The 17327-nt window shown below is 39.9% G+C and overlaps 1 protein-coding gene across 1 annotated transcript in view; it reads right to left on the reverse strand.

The window, feature by feature from the left end:
* ITGA9 (integrin subunit alpha 9) overlaps nucleotides 1-17327 on the reverse strand; it is a gene marked incomplete at both ends in the record, with an annotated part of 220912 nt that overhangs the window by 69625 nt on the left and 133960 nt on the right. Inside the window, one exon of the mRNA XM_080364271.1 lies at nucleotides 5464-5614. Coding sequence (XP_080220397.1) covers nucleotides 5464-5614 — 151 coding nt within the window. The remainder of the gene's footprint in view (nucleotides 1-5463; nucleotides 5615-17327) is intronic.

The following is a 17327-nucleotide window of genomic DNA, read 5'->3' on the forward strand; positions in this document are numbered from 1 at the left end:
GAATCTGTTTTCTGTGGAAAGGCTTGGGGTGATCCCTCACTGCAACTCATTGTTTCCTTGTAAGTAGATTAAGATTGCAAAAACCTGTATTTTTAAAGGTAGTTGGAGTTAGCTGCATTCAGTTTTGCATGGTCAGAGTCATTTAGGCTTTTGGAACCTTATAAGCCATCAGCCTTCAATGAGATTTCTAAGTGTTGAGCTGCTCTTGAAAATGGGATTTAACTATCAAACTCACATAGGCTCTTCCAACACTGAGCAGAACATGGCTCCCGAATCATTTATTCCAATCGCCATTTTGCCAGAAAACTTAGGGAACTTTGTGTTCTATTCATCAAGTTAATTTGTTGGGAAAAATAGCAAAGATTTCTTTCAAATGTACATGATAAATCAGAGTATAGGAGAAAAATTTACAAGACTCTGATCAGTACTAATTAAATGACTGAACCCAGTCTCTGAAGCGCATTCCCTGAATGTGGGAGTAATACATGAATCCCAGGTGGAAAGTTTGGATCAGAAGTCTAGCCTTCAATTCCTACCAGCTTAGAGGAGGGGGATATTAGGTGGGTTTAACAGCCTCTGGGCTGAAAAAAGGTGCTGCTCCTTACTTATCCCTAGAGAAGCATAAGAGTTTAGGTTTTCACTCAGCTTTCACAGAAAAAGAATATAAAAATAAACAATGAAGTCAGATAGCTTGAACTACATGTATTCTTCCTTCTCAGTTAAAAAAATTGACAACTTTTCTCCAGGGATGCAAAAAGTTTTGGTGCACTCTGGAGCAAACGTCAAGCATAAGATTTGCAAAACCAGAGAAGCAGCATGTGGCATGGTTACTGCCATGCTTCTCATATTTCCAAGCTTGGCTATAAAAGCTCTCTTGGAAAAAGGGTTCAAATCCCCTCACATAAGTGATATATGGCTCAGGCAATCTTCCAGAAACACTTGTGTCAGTGCGAGGGGTCACAGCTTCCACGCTACATGGCATCACTCCCCTCTGACCCTCTGGCAGTGTGGTTTACAGGAGCAAGTCCAACTCTCTCCACAAAAAAAAAAAACAGCTGGATTAAATCAAACCACTAATTTAAAAGGTTTCTGGTAACCAGCTGGATGTGCATTGAGACTGATCATGTTAACTTGTCTGCCAACAGATCCAAAGGGCCAGTAACTGCTGGAAAAGAGACATAACGAATACCCAGGACCCAAATTTTCTTCCACTGGTACAGCAGGATCCAAAAGAGGGGCTTTCTCCTCTTTGGCTCTCATGCCCTATGAGTATCCTGCCCCTGTCAGCCTTAAGACGGTTAGAAAGTATGAGTAGTATGGGAAACCGGCGTAAGAGGATTTCCAATTTGGAAAAAATTAAACTCTGCCTGCATCTGTGGCTCTTCTGGGCAATCCTAGTCAAGAGATGGCAGCAAGGAAGAAAGATTTCAAATCCAAATTGCATGACCTTCCTGCTAATTCAAAAAGACACAGTACTGCATTACTCATCAGAAAAACAAAACAAATAAAACACAAAACAAACACAACCTAGAGTTCGTAAGCAGCATGACTCCCGTTATCAGCAATATTTGTACTCAACACCAAAGTTTCAGGTACACATTCATGAAGGAATCATGGCAAACACTGCACCTGAGGAAACCATAACCTCGCTGGTCACCCTGCCCTGGCCCAGCCCTGCTGCCTTCACTCAGCTGTTGCGAGAAGCAGCAGGAATGTTACACACAGCTGGCTTTGGATGCTGGGAGCCTGTCTGAAATTTAGCAACAACGCATGGCTGGAAATGCAGTCAGCAATGGGATTTCCTGACCTGCTCTCTCTGTAATCAACGCTGAAATGGGGTTAGCTGATAGATTCCCACCAGACCCTGCAGAGCAGTGAGAGATTAATACTATACATATTGGGTTATTGCTGTTGCTTTTACTATTATTATGTTATATATGCTATTTTTATATGACTGCTATAAAATCACAAGCCATACCTGAACCGATTTAATGCAGATAGGGCCCTGCCCTACCCCATTAAGTGCCACTGCCAGCAAGCTTATAGCTCTTTCTCTTCAACTGCACTGCAAATAGCACTCTGCACTGAACAACAGCTAATGAATGGTTAGCAGAGTGCCTATTGCTGACAAGCATTTTCAGCAAAACATCACAAGCCAGTAGGCACTTCCAATAGATACAAAATGCTGTAGAAATTACTAGTAATATCTTTTTATTATTTTTCCAGACTCTTTAGCACACAAGCAGCACTCTGCATTCTTCGATAGGAAAGTGGTAGCACTTCTGTGAAGTGGATTTTTCAGACTCTGAAACAGGATGCTTTCCTGAACCTGAATTAAGATTACGGGACAGTAAACTTTAAGATTAAGAAGAAAATAAAATGACCTACTCTACACAGAAAAAGGGATGACGACTTATTTGTTAAGACAGTAAAGGAAAAAAAAAAATCCTAGGGACCATACGAAGTGTTTTTCTCCCTCTCTCTTTTTCCTTTTCTTTTTTATTTTCTGTTTTAAAGAGAACATAATTAAATCTCGCTGCATTTCAAAAGGAATATTTTTCTTTTTGGACACACTGAAATTCACGGCAATGCAGTAAAACATAATCTGCCCTTTCAAAGGGGAGCAGTGACAAGGGAGTTAAAAGTGCTACAGAGAGCGCAGGCAGGAATGAGAAGTCAGCCCCCTGAGGTGTGCGCCACATACTGTGCCTCTCAAGAGAAGGACTGTCTGTCACGAACTATGGAAAGAAAGTGTTGGGCTTCGTCCATGGAGCTGGGAAGAACTGGCTGCAGTGCAACAGGAAAATCAGACAGTGGAATACGTGTAGTCCCTTAAATATCAGTCGGCAATAGCTTTTTCACCTCACATTGAAGTGGCAAAGCCCTGCCAATTAGTCTCTTTATCGACATCTCATGAAATCCCAGTCCCCGGAAAAGAAAAGGGTAGCTCCACTAACACACTTCAGGGAACACAACCGCCATCATCCCTGAGCTGGGCCGTTCATTTATTTTCAAACACAAAATGAGGCATTTTGTCTCAATAACACTGTTGGAAAACCAAAACAAACCAAACATTTAACTTTTGCACTGTCAGGTCTCATTGTAATCAATCCATAGAAAGAAAGAAAACTGCTTTGTATCTGCTAGGAATGTCCCCACTGGGGACACAGGAAAAAAAAACAGGAGATTCACAGCATCTTGAAAGGGCTCCAGACACAAATTATGAAAGCCCACCACATGGTCACCATTCTCAGAGTCACCTTGCAGAAAAAGGATCCAGCAACTGCATGGAATAGATATTCTCTTCCACTTTAGAGTTATTCACTAAAAGGCAGTTGCTGCTGAAAGTTTCCCACAACAAGAAGCTCTTTTGATTCAGAAATTGCTCCACTAAAGGAAATCTTAAGAGTCATCATTTTTACTCTGGCTTTACATTCTGGATTTTTGCCTAGGCAATGCTCAACCAGAAACAAAATCTATTTAAAGTATATGCACAGTACGTATTATGCATAGGTGTCAAGGGATGGGAGTAGGTTGTGAAACATGGAATCCATGGTATTTTATTTAAAAAAAAAAAAAAAAGTTAAAAGAGCTTAGGGAAAACAGAACATAGTAACTGAGGCTATGTGGTCATAATTCAGTTTCCCAGCTGGACAAACAGTGAGGCCAACAGTACATTAGTTTCTCCTGAAGCAAAAGCTGACTCAGAGGAAGTAAAATAGCCCAACGCAACCCTGCGACTCAATTTTTCAAAACTGTAACTAAAACAATTATCAGAAAGAAAACCCAAACTTTCTCAAATCAATCACAAGAAGAATGAGAATAACAGCAGACTATACCCTGATCTTACTTGCAAGACCTGAGGAAGAAGGAAGCCTACATGCTTCCTTTATGTGTGGTGTACTTTATTTTTTTTTACAGAAATGCTATTTTCTGTTAGCAGAAGACACACTGAGCAGTGAGATAACCCTACAACAATGTCATCTGCTTCCAAAAACTGCTCTTTCTAGGCAGCATTCAGCACAGATGTTTCAAGTCTGTTATAGACCCAGGCTCAAGGTAAAACTACCAAGGGAAACAGCACATCATCTTCAGCTTGTTCCCTCACAGTGTTGGCCAAGAAGGACAACAAAGGCAATCGGTGTTCCAGTTAATCTGTGTGAGCGAAATATTCAACATGTAAGCATAGAAGAAAAAAGAAAGCCACAACAACCTTTTAAAAGAATATACATCAAGCTTTGTTTCTTTTCCAGTGCAAAGGAATGGAAACCCTCCCACTGACTTGAGCGGGAGCTGGGCCAGGCCCTGAAAGTCTTCACATAAACTTCCACTGAGGAGAAGTTGTGTATTGGTGTAAGGAATTTCTATTTTATCCCCTGCTTTTTCCCCTCCTGATAAACTGCACACTTGAAGCACATAATGTCTGAAAATTATGCTTATAATACAAATACAACTTCCTGAGGCTTGCAACTCTATTAAAAATAATAGTCAAAACTGAACACCAACAATATGACCATGTATAAGAAATTTTGGTTTATTATGTAATGAGTTAATTTAAGAGCTTTATAATAACCACAATCTATCATAAAACATGACAAATAATGGCAAAATGTAATTGGTTCAATGGACTGAGTTAATCACTACTTTTAAAAATATTGCTCTTACAGCTTACAAAGCAAAGCTCTAGCAGAGAGACAAACAACTGTGAAAAGCAGGAACACACAGAACGTTGTTATTATTGTACACCTCCCATTTTACACTATTATTTTCACATTACCCACACTCAGCCATGTTTCTTGGATATCAGTTTGTAAAAAGCTCGATTCAGTGTTTGTATTTCAACAACTTTATCTCCAAATGAACTCATGCTAATGAAAACATCTGTGTATTTATGTAAGTAGACTAAAGCTCAAAATATTCACCTGACTCCATGTGGGTGAAATCAAAAGCACTTTTGAGCTCTTGGGTCTAGCGATATGCCCTGGCCACAACCCAAACTTGCACCAGGACATAAGCAAAGAACAGCCTTGTATCTCAGTTTCAACAAGGAGAAAAACCTAGGAGCCCAGGTCAGGAGATAACTAGGATTGCTGAGTGCAGTGTGCAACCACTCAAACTAAAGGTACCCGTTCTATTTCAGCATCATTTGGTTTAGAAACCCGCAGGGTACCAGTCTCCCTCTAAGTCTTGTTACCTTAATACCCCAACCAAACTCTCTTTTTCACTAGTGGACCCCAAACAACAGTGCTGTGTCTTCTACAGAAACACAAGGTGTGTAACTTACACTGATATAACCCACAAAAGGAAAAAACTCAGTAAAGAGCCTGAAAAAAATTCAAGCCCAGCATAACCAGAAATAACTTCTGAATGTCTCAGCGGTGTGGACCAGGCCCTGCTCTGTCCCTACATCTTGCAACTGAATTGGTTTAAAGACTTGCTCACAGTGAGATTGGCTTTTCTTACCTTTTGCCACATTTTGATGAAGAAGAGCTCTCCAGAAAAATTGAAGAAAACATTGGTGTCATAGGCATCATCCCCGACATTAGAGATGGAAATGTTAAGTGAGATGTTCCTCACCGCTCCCAGGGCCAGGTAGGCAGTTCGGTCGTCAACACTGTAGGCAGAAACAATTACATTGGTTTAACTCTAGGCAACCTTTACACTCCGGTCGTTCTTTATTCCTGCTATGGAAGTGTCACAACTCAACTGCTTAAAAGCTCAGTAGTCGGTAATTCAGGAACAGGTATAAATGGAAAAATGTATGAAAATTATAATCACTGAATGTGACAGACATTTCCTTGGATGTTTATACCAGACCTAACACAATAGAGTCATCTTCTGTAAATGGAATACCAAGGGAATGGCTGAATTAAAAAAAAATCTACATCATGACTTAATACACTATTGTAGTAAGGCATCACAGATTACAAACACAAACAGAGACATGCACATACAGAGTGAAATATAAATATTCATATACACACATTCATTATTTGGTATACAATTAATCATACTAGTCTGTCCAGAAGATATGCTAACAAAGAAGAATGAAGGCTAAAGGAAAATATAATATCAATGCACAGATCTGCGGGTCTGGGAACTAAAAGTACAGTAAAGGTGGTCTGAAATATACTAGGTGTGAATGTAAAAATAAGCAAAAATAACCAAAAAATATCAAACTGGCTACAGTTATTATGACTGGAATCTAAGACCATTCATACATTCCAGAGAAACAGAGACAGTGTCACAGGGAAAACACTGAGTAGCTGGTCAGAAAAGGGCAGAGACATCCAGCCACACAGCAGAGAAATGCTCCAAATTATTTCCTCTGAGGCACAGTCAGTCTGACAACCAGAAGGAATCTCTGAGGAAACATACCCTCACAATATCCAGCCTGCCAGACACTGTTGCATGACACACCTGCATGCAGCAGCACGCAACACCACGGAGAATTTTGTAGTGGACAAAGCTGTCTTTCATTCACCCACTTTCCATGAAGGGAATGGCTGTGCTGCGGATGCAGCAGCTCTCTGAAAATGCAGGGGTGCAGGATGAAACCCACGTTTAAAGGCAGTCTGTCCCTCTACCGCAGCCAGGTCTCCTCTTCCAGCCTTGCAAGCTTACAAACCCTTCAGCATCTTCTGCCATCCACAGCCATACCAGACCTCCAGAGGTAGAGCTCACTGGGCTCCATCTGCTTGCGTTTGCCATGGAATTTCTAGACATGGGTTTCTGGTGAGGGAGAAGTTCAGGGCAAGATGGTCTAGGCTTAGGCTTTAAAGCGAGTTTAACTTTTCCTTGTAACAAAGATGATATTTATAGCATATTTGTGTCCCGCAGTTACTTAATTTATGATGAACTTCATTTATTAAGCCCAAAATTATGGCTTACAGTTCAATGACACCTTCTTGTGAGGCAGATATAAGTCTCAAGGAAACATGCTTGCTTTTTCACAATTAGAATCAACTGCAGACACCAACCAATTCTACCAATAATTGGATACTTTTCTTTCTAAACGTTATGGTTAATTCTCATAGTCAACTATCAGTGCAAATAAACACTTGCAAAAACATACACAGCCCAGGATCAACTGCAAAACTAGTTTGAAAGGCCCAAATAATTTGAATTGTTGCTCCTTACATATCAAATTAATGGCACAACTATTCAAGAGTACTTGAGAGCATTTAAACTTTCGGCTCCAACTTCAACATTTACTGTTGAAAAGCAGACAAATGATGAAGATACTAAATGACCTGCTGGGATTTTCTAATAATCAAAAGTACAGATTTAGAAGCAAAGACATTAAACAACCGTTTACTACTGTGAATTACTTCTCACAAACTTTATAATCACACTTCTTGCAATCACTTCAAAATTTAATCAGCATCTATCAAATCCATTAACAAAATCTGGAAGTATCGCTTCAGTAATGAAAGGAACGTTACAAGATATTTATCTTATGCAGGGTTGATACTAAATGTAATGCACGCTACACAACCCTCTCTGAATTGACAGTAGCAGCACTTTGAGAGTTAACATAAAGACAACCAAGAATACTCTCCTTCCTATTGAATAATAAAAAGCTCTCAGAATGAAAACTATAAACCTAAAAACTAACCTCACAAAAAAATGTCAAAATAAACGTTAGGTTGTGTTATTCCTTTCTAATGCTATCACTCCTCTGCCAAAAGGGCATCATACCAAACTGACGTTTATAACATTCTCCTCAGCAGAGAAACAAAACCAGCTTTCTAAGAGCACACTGTAGTTGCTCCTACACAAAATTCTCACACTAATAATAAACTCTGAAAAACCTCATTGATTTTTGGCTGACAGGGGAGTTCAGGTCTTCCTCTGAAAGGTTATGCGAGATTGTGCTGTAAATCCCATTTTAAGAGAGCAGCTTTCTGAGTCATTAAATCTGTGTGCATCTGGAATGAATCAGGTTCACTTGCAGTGAGGATTAGGAATCTCCTGGCTCACAGGGGAGATCCCAGGCCCTGTGTTTACTGATCAAGAGGGTCACGTCATGGGGCACAGACAGCCCGTGGTGGTGCTGGGCCAGCTCTGCTGCCTACTCAGTGCCATCCTCCTGCAGCGCCTGCTCCACAGCAAGCAACCCCGCTGCCACGTCAAAATATCTCAACTAAAGAAGTGTTGTCACCTGCCAGGAACATGAAAACAGACTAAAGCCACCTCTTCATCTGGACAAGGTATGTCAAACAGTTTAAAAAATGAAATCAAGCAGTTTATGTTTTGTTGGATGAGAATGATAAAGCTGCCAACATTCTCACCACAGCCCTTGTAACCTTGCTCACATCAAGGAATAGAGGCTAAAAATAAAAGCAGACACAAAAAAAGGGAAAAAAAATAACAGGGAAAAGTACCAAGATATGTTCACCTAAATGGACAGAACACCATCTCATTACATCGAGTACTACACACAAACAGTGAACTGAGTAAAAGTTCCGGGCAGACTGTAGACATATATACACATTATATATAGGCAATCACATTTCCACACACATATGTACAGGCACATGAAGGATGTCAAGCTACCAATGTGTGCATGGAAAGAAATTTGACATTCATAAGAACTAAACACCTGCAGCTTTCATTCACATGACCCAGACTTCCAGGTAACAAGCAATTCTGAAAATCAGGCTCCAGATCTATGCTACACAGTTGACTTTTAGAAACTCTGTCATAGTTTTGAATTTACTGGCCCTGGTCCTGCACATCAAATATAAACAAATATTTAACATTTTTCTCTTAAGTGATTAAGAAAAGGAAACTGAATTTTAAAGTTCTACAATACGACAAGTATCTTTTCAGCATGCTTTAACATTCTTTGTTAATGCTGGTGCCACATCATTGCACTATGGTCAGCAAGGAAAGAAAGACCAGCTGGGAAAGGCAAATTGAAGAGACCTGCAATTTTCATTTCCCCATCCCCCCATGATGCTGGTATTTTTAACATGGGTCAGGGGAGACATAATCTGCATTCCAAAAGGTACTCAGGGACATATTTCTTATTTCCTGCACTAGAGAATATTTTTTAAAATATTGAAAGAGCATATAGTGCTTCCCCTCAGCCTGCACAGATCATACATAGGGCAAGGAACGTGATGGGGTCGCACTTACCCTGTTAGTCCAGGTCACTGATTTTCCCTTCTCTATTAAGAGGTTTTCATTCCTTACAGCAAATCAGCACCTACATGGATAAATCACTGCTATTGCTCAATGGATAGTGGAAGCTATAACTGGGGTCAGTTACACTGCACTTGGATATAAATGCTTCAGAGTAAGGTCTAATCTGTCCCTCATGTCCATCAGATGACCTTAAATAGGAGTCCCACCTTTTTCTTTTAAATCAGTAAAAGATGTGAGTCAGCAACATTGGTCCTGTGACAGATCCAAACAGATTTGTTCCTTGACCAAGCAGCATTGCAGTTGGTCTTCACAGTTATTTGAAAATTAAATTTGTCACCACCACCTCTTTACATCAACCCTTAAAACATCTCTCTTCTTGGGCTTTTATCATCAGCTCCAGGGTCAGCTGAACTTTGGAAGAGGTTTTGCAAAAGGGCTGATAAAAAGCTGAAACATTCATCTGATGATCTGGGATCATTTATGTCTCAGCGCAAAACTGAGAGGTAGCAGCCCCATAAACAAATCCAAATGAACTAAAAATTTTAAACAACCCTACAGGAGGCAAAGCTATTGGATTGCACACCACTTGGTTACGCTGTCTTGCCATTGCATGTGCATTCAAGGTCATTCATCTCTGCAAAGTTCACAGTCTACGGACTTAACCAAGCACTCAAGATATAATGGCTTATTCTGCATTAGCTGACCTGCTGCCTTCCCCTCTCACACTGAAGCCTACACTAGCAAAGGCACTAAGAGATCCCATGCAGGTGATGACCACAGCCTAAGATGCACTATGCCAGCTATGGTAATCTAGCTCTGAGCCCATCAGATCATTTCATTAATGATCTTTTATATTTCTGTTTCTCAAGTGGAAACTTTCCATTGTGCTCTAACTAGCAGGTAAGTAACATGAGGTGATGGGAAGAACATAACAGATGATTTGAGGAGTGGTCAACCTAGGTTCTGTGGTGGTAGAGCACAGTTTGGGAGTAACATCATACCAATATTGCTCCCTATGAAGACTGAGTTAAGTGTGTGCCAATGTTTCCCCATGGCAAGGAACCCAATATCCCATGAGACACACATGCTTGCTGCAGTGAATCCAGGGCCAAGGATGTGAAACTGCTCGTGCTGGTACCCTTCTGGAGCAGAGCTGCCATCTCTAGCACTTCAGTTCCTGTATATATCGCAATTCAGGAGTACAGCAAAGACCATTACTCTTCAATCTTTCCTAAACTTTCATTTTAAAAATTAATGCATCTGACAAAAACCACTCTAGGAAATCCTTTTTGCTCTTTATTATGGTATTGAAATAACAGTGTGATTTCTAGTTACAGCTAGTTACCATACATTCAGAGCTTCTCTGGAAATTGTCCTCACTGCTCCAAATGTAGTTCCTTCCCCATAACTACACAACAGAATTAACCCCCAGCCACCTATGTCTTCAAACATTTAAGTAAAAAGGACAAGGCAGGGCACAACATCCACATAAAAACACCCCTTTATCTTATCAGCTTACAGAAATCTGGAGCCTTTTATTACTATCAGTAATTTCAATTGTACCCAGATGTTGATGACCCTTTACAAACAGAACTGAAGAATCAATGGGGAAAGAGCTGCCTCTGTTTTCACACAGTGTTTACTCCAGGGAGCAGCTTTTGGTTTGAATAGACTTACTCTGGTTTATGAAACTGTCACATGAAAGCAAGATGAGGCACAACATCTACTGAAGTTCTAATCTAATCTTTCATCCTTGCAGACACACATACAAAACAACATCTTTTATAACCACAAGCACATCCTTGAAATCAATAGCATTGTGCCCCTGGGACAAGTTATCCCTGCACATGTGTTTAAGACAGCATGCTATGGTTGGAACACAAAGAAAAACTAGTTACTAGTGGCAGAAAGAAATGCAAAAGATAAATGGTACCAGGCACACACGTGAAAGTTGCATGCACTAGCCCAATGCAAAAGAAAAAAACAAAACAAAACAAAACCAACCAACAACAACAAAAACCCAACCCACAGAAAACCTCATATGTTTCCCCTGAAATCTGAGGAAGAATCAGTAGCACTTTTTAACACACTATTTGTAGGAATTAGAGAAACAAAGTCATTACACAAACCATGTATTTACCATAGAAATCTCTTCTTATTAGACAGCTTCAATTGCTTGTTCCATTCCTGGGACATGGAGGTGCAATATGTACTTTAAAAAGCATACTCAGCTGAGGATTAATGTGGGAGAAAAAGACCAGTACCCTATCCAGCAGTCATTTTCAGCAGTCAATAAAAAGCATTTGATCAGAGATGAAACATTAGAAACAGTACAGGTTTGTTACTTTAGGAAATTTGTTTTGTAGTAGCAGGTGTTACACATCAGGAGTAAGTTATGTCTAAATGTCAAACATGATAAGCAACATGTACACATATCAGCACACTTCCTCTATAGCTCATGGAGAAACAGCAAGATGATTTATCCAGTGACCTGTGAAGAACCTCAGCCTTACCAGACTTTTTAACTGCAGGACATACTAAAGGAAAAGTTCATGTAGCTTCATCAAGAAAGAATACATGCATATGCGTGTACACATACATACACACACACACACATGTATGCATCAGCCAAGATGTATTCTGCAAATACAATACAATGGTGCATCTGCTTTTCATTGTGGTCTGTGCAGTATTGAGAACTTCCACCTCTGGAGGCCACTAATATATGACAGTACTACCTGAGGTTAAGCTTTTGTTTTGTTAGCTTTACACTTTGGTTGCTAAAGAAATAAACAATAGAGTGGCTCGATATTAGGTCCATAAAATACTGATGTTGGGATGTTCACAAGGAGGGCCAGGTTATACATTAGTTCAGCAAAGAATTCAAATTATATGAAAGAACATGTCTTTAGGGTCTAGTTTAAAACAAACAAACACACACACACAAAATCCCAAAACTAACAAACAAAAACCCCCAACAAAACAAACACACACCAGCAAAATCCGACTCCAATAGATACAGTCAAGTGATTCTTACAAAACAAACCCAGTATTTAAGAAGTGACAAGACTAGCTTATACAGTATCCCTGACTGATCATCAGTGGCCTGTTATTAGAAGATAGAGACTGGGAATCTGTATTCCTGTATGAGATGTGGATTACTGAGGTTTGTTACCACTCATCACTTGATGGCTCTATTACCATCTGTATGGGCTCACTCACCATATGTTCAAAAGGAACAGGACCGCCCCCTGCTATCAAACTGGACTTATTTATTTTGGGAGAGATTTATGAAGCTCTGAGTGCAACTAACCAGATGGAACCAAGAAACCATTCTTTTACCCGCATTCACCCTCAACAAGGGAAAACATTCATTCTTTTCTGAGATGATGCTCCCATTGCAACTTGTACTACCTCCTGATTAATTGCTGGGAAGCCCTTTCAGGAAACTGCAAATCTGATCCTGGATGAGCTACCACAAAGTTTTCCATGTGCCTCACAAATGCAGTATTTCAATACACTAGCAACTGTCTGTAGGAAAAAAAAAGACAAATAAAAGTAAATATAAATTAGAAATTCGAATTCTGCTTCCTGGATTCACTGAAAAGGCTAAATTGAATTACAAATGTACTAATATATATTAAATGATATAGGCACTTTTTTTTTCACTGCACCCTTTACAGTGCAGCAAACTACTTTGAAATAACATTATGCTATAATTTATGAAATCACTTAAATCATAGTGTGAAACTTAGCATGACTTTTTGAGAAAACAGAAAGCAATCTACTTGTATCAATTTTTCCACTGTTTTGTCATTCTTTCCTCCCTGGAAACAACTCTTTTTGGTATTTTAGCAGACTGTGAGTTAGGACAGTGCTAGGGTATGACCAAGTAACCTGCAGGCAGCACAAGACTGCAGTGGAATCAGTCAGGGCTCCATATTTGTGTCCCGGGAATAGGGACTATCCACGTTGGTACACAGACCTTTATACACACAAGGTCTCAACTGAAAGCTCAAGACCACTTTCCTACCACTAGATATGCTAAACCATAGCATTTGCTCTTTTTCCTTTGGTTGTTTGCTGTAAAGCAGAAAATGAGCTCCATCTGAGCAGCTCAGCTATTTAGGGTAGCCTGTCTAGGGTAAACAGCATGTTGAAAATATTTTGGAAAGAAGTGTTTGTTCAATGAAAGATAAAATAAGTGAAAACAAATTCTTCATCTGCAATGAATGAAGAGGAAGGGGAAAATAGATATTATCAGAGCATGTAATTAAGCTCCAAATGAAAGGATATTGTTTTTCCTCATCAGAACTGTTTTGTTAAGATGCACTTCAAGGGCATAAAACCGCAACAGGCATGCCGTGAAACGTGAGGCCTCTTTGGAAACAAATCCCTGTTGTGTGATCAAAGGAAGATAAGTGCTGAGGCGTGAGCCTGGTCAAATTCATGAAACAGCTTTGCTTCCCACATTAAACCACAGGCTTGTAGCTTTTCTCCATGAGTCTGCAAAAGTCTATGATCAGTGAAAACTTCTATTTTTTTTTTTAATATAAAACATAACTATATTAATGAGATACACTAAAAAAATTTTGAACTTTCTGATCAAAAGTTTATGTTATTGCTCCTTCCTTCAGAAGACACTGCCTTTCTGCACTGTTACTGCATTAACCTATGTTCCGTGCTGTTACATCTTATGCTGGTAAAAAGCAAATTGGACAAAGCTGTCATAACACGTTTTTATCTACTATTTCTGGATTCCTTCAGCTCAGGTTCTGTAATAATTTGACAAGTCAATATGAAACTGCTGAGGTTCATTTTTCAAATCCAGGTGCCTAATGTCTGATGACGTGCCCAATGAACCAGAGGGAGTTCCTCCACTGATTTTAATATGTCTATGAGCGTATTCTTTGTTGCATTGATACACAGCACTTACGAAATAATCAGCTTTGCAGTTGCATAGCTAGTCACCTATGTGAAATTATTCTTTCTTCATTAATACAAACAATATGCTTATAAACTTCAGAGGTGCAAGCTTAAGGGCTGGGAGACCATGGGGTGGTAATGCACACTCTCCATTGCCCTTTCAGTGAGGTCTGGGTTAGGTACTTTGAGATTACTTCTTAAATATCACATCAAATCATTCACTGGCCTATCAAATTAGAGATTTAGATTTGCATTTACCTGCATATCAAGAGAGCCATGCATAAGACAAAAGAGATCACAGAAACAAAGGGATTATTGGCAGAAAACATGTTAATCTCTTAGTAAGTCACGGAAGGAATTTATTTGGAAAAAAAAAAACCAAACCAAAACACAAGACCTTCTGTGGGGATGATCAGAAGGTATCCAGAAAATACTTATTCTTCATAAATTATCATTTCATTAAAATGGAAACATTTTAAACTCAATTAAATTTTTGACAGACCAGGGTTCTGCCCATTCTCTGGTTAATTCCAGAGGGACTGACAACAGCAGAAATGGTCCAAGTCACAAACTTGACCTTTCAACTGGAAAAAGGCATTTCTCAAACAAACCATTTCACAAAAGAACTGTTGAGAGCATTGACTCTAACTGAAAAAAAACTCACTATTTGGAAAAACCTTAAAATTCTCTGCAAAAATCCACCTGTCACCGCATTGGCTTTCTATGACTTTTGCTTCCAATTTCACATTTCCAAAATAAACCATTTGCAGCAGTATATATGGGAACCCCAGCCAGTCTGTAGGGGAAGAACATAAATTTGAGTCTAATCAGTTGTGGCCATTAACGATGCTCTAAACCAACACAGAAAAGCAAGATGCTTATTCCAAACAGCCAAACATACAGGCAGAAGCACTCCAAGGGGTGAGTAATTCTGTTTCTAGTGACAGATGAAGGGTAACGTCATGTCACAAAAATATATGGAAGACAGACTTCCTCCTGGAACCTTCTGAGGAAAAGCAATATTTATTACAGCATTTTCTGTTGCTAGAATATTTATTACAGCAGTATTTATTACAACATTTTCTGTCCAAGGGGGCTCATAGTCTTGTGGTTACAACCTGATTCACATACCATGCGTACGGCTCACGCTGGAACATAGCAGCTACATGACATACCGCAACATCATCTTTCTTCTTGAACTGTTTGTTTTCGGTGAAGCTGCTCTATTCATTGCAATACATGGGCTGTCAGTATATTTACACAGCCATACAGGATTTCCTCCCTAGCTGCATCTTGCAGGGAAGCTACCACCCATTCTGCTCTGGTGTTTTTAGCAGGTTTGTTTATTGTAGCTGGAAGAAAGTCTGTTGTTTCAAACACCCTCGCTGTGACTTAAATGTCTTCTCCATGGTTTTCACTTGGCTCTCACTACAGGCTAAACAGGGCCTGAGTTCTACCATTGCTTTTGCAGAATGCCAATCAGAGGGACAGGCATCAGATCAGGTCCTGAATCTGCCTTGCTATGTCATACAAGATGCTCCCTCAGCACTTTCAGGTTCTTCTTAAAAGACCAGATTGCTTTTCTCCCATACAAAGTACCAGAGGAGTGGATTAGCAGATTTTAAAGGCTAGGGAGGTCTACTCTTCTACAGAACAAGCACTTCAGAATTTCCCCCAACACATCTTGAGGAAACAGATGCAGTTCAGCTTCTAAACAAGTAGCTACGAAGAGGCTCAATAAAAAATGTGCTATTTGCTGCAGACATGTGATGGAAAAGACGTTTGCTGTGCTGAGAAAACAGAGTGAGACAGTCTAGTCAAGCATGATATGTAATAAATATATATTTAATATTAAACAATATTTGAAAATAATAGCTAACAGAGCACTCTTTGATTGCATTTTGCTTCTCAGTACTGGGTTGCTGGAAAGGAAAACTGGTTTCCTATTGCTGTTCTAAAGCTGTGGCTATAAAATAAAGTATATTGATTGCAAAATAGTCTTCCTATTTCTCTTGTGTTTTTAGGTTGTGCCACTAAAGTTACCCATACGCAATGCATAAATATCTTCATTACATTAAGATGTTTTTAAGCCTCTTCCTTTAGAAATCTCTCTCCCTTCCCCCAACATGGCGTATTACTGCATGGACAAGGCCAGATTTTGATATCTCCTGTGACAGCTGCAAGATTTACTGCTGGAGACTCTTTAAAGGGGAGGCAATGAGTAGGTTGTCTGCTCTGTGCTGCTCTGTGCTCACATGTTTATTCTTCGAGAAAAATTGATTTGAAAACAGTCATAACTGGAAAGACAAAACACCTCTCTTCTGCTCCTCCAGCCTTTCCCAGCGCTGTCTTCACCAAGCCACCAGCACACTCACTCCATGGCTTCCTTTTCCCTACTCTTAAATTGCCATCTGTAGTTTTTAAGCTAACAACATCCCTACAAATAACTCCAGGCCAGCCACTAATGGACCGTCTGTAGCAATGCTAGCACACACCATTGCAGTTGTTTCTGCAAACTACCTCACAACATCTGCCCTAGAAAGTTTAATTAGCACTATTTGCTTAGCTAGGTCCAACCTTGGATATTACTGTCCCCTCTCATGATGCATGTTCTCGCTGGCAGAGGCGAGGTATCCCACAGGCAGATTTCCAGCCACAGAAATGGAAGACGCCCATAACCATCCTAGGCAGGTGTTTCCATGTTGGCGAAGAGCTAATATTTGTTGAGGCAATATTGCTCGGGTTACAGAAAAGATTTACCTAAAGATGAGTCAGAAAACTCCAGAACAGTTGGTTAGAAGGGATGTACAGAGGTCACACAATTCATCCTCATCCTTCTTGAGACAGGACTATTGCCAACAATGGAAGAGGTCAGCTGGGGCCTTATCTAGCCAAGTCCTGAAACCCATGATAACAGAGCACACCGTTTCTGCAAACTTAATCCCCCTGCAGCACAAACTGCCTATGCAAGAAGGTTTTTCCAGATCTCTGGTCTGAACCTGCCAAGCCACAGTCCACGACTCTTGCCTGTGATGCCATCTGCCACAAGCAGGAAGAGTTTAGGTCTTTCATTCTGCTGTCCCTACATAAAATGAGGATGGGTTTACATACAAACTGATGCTAATGAAGGTGCACAAGACTTAGAGATTAATCTGTTATCTGAAAACAAGCCTTTTTCTCTCCAGAATAAATGCATTCTAACTCTGCATCACTCCAGCAAAGCATGCTACCCTGGTCTTCAGCCCAAG

This window comes from Nesoenas mayeri (genome assembly GCF_963082525.1).
Source record: "Nesoenas mayeri genome assembly, chromosome: 2".
In the NCBI taxonomy this organism is placed as follows: domain Eukaryota; kingdom Metazoa; phylum Chordata; class Aves; order Columbiformes; family Columbidae; genus Nesoenas; species Nesoenas mayeri.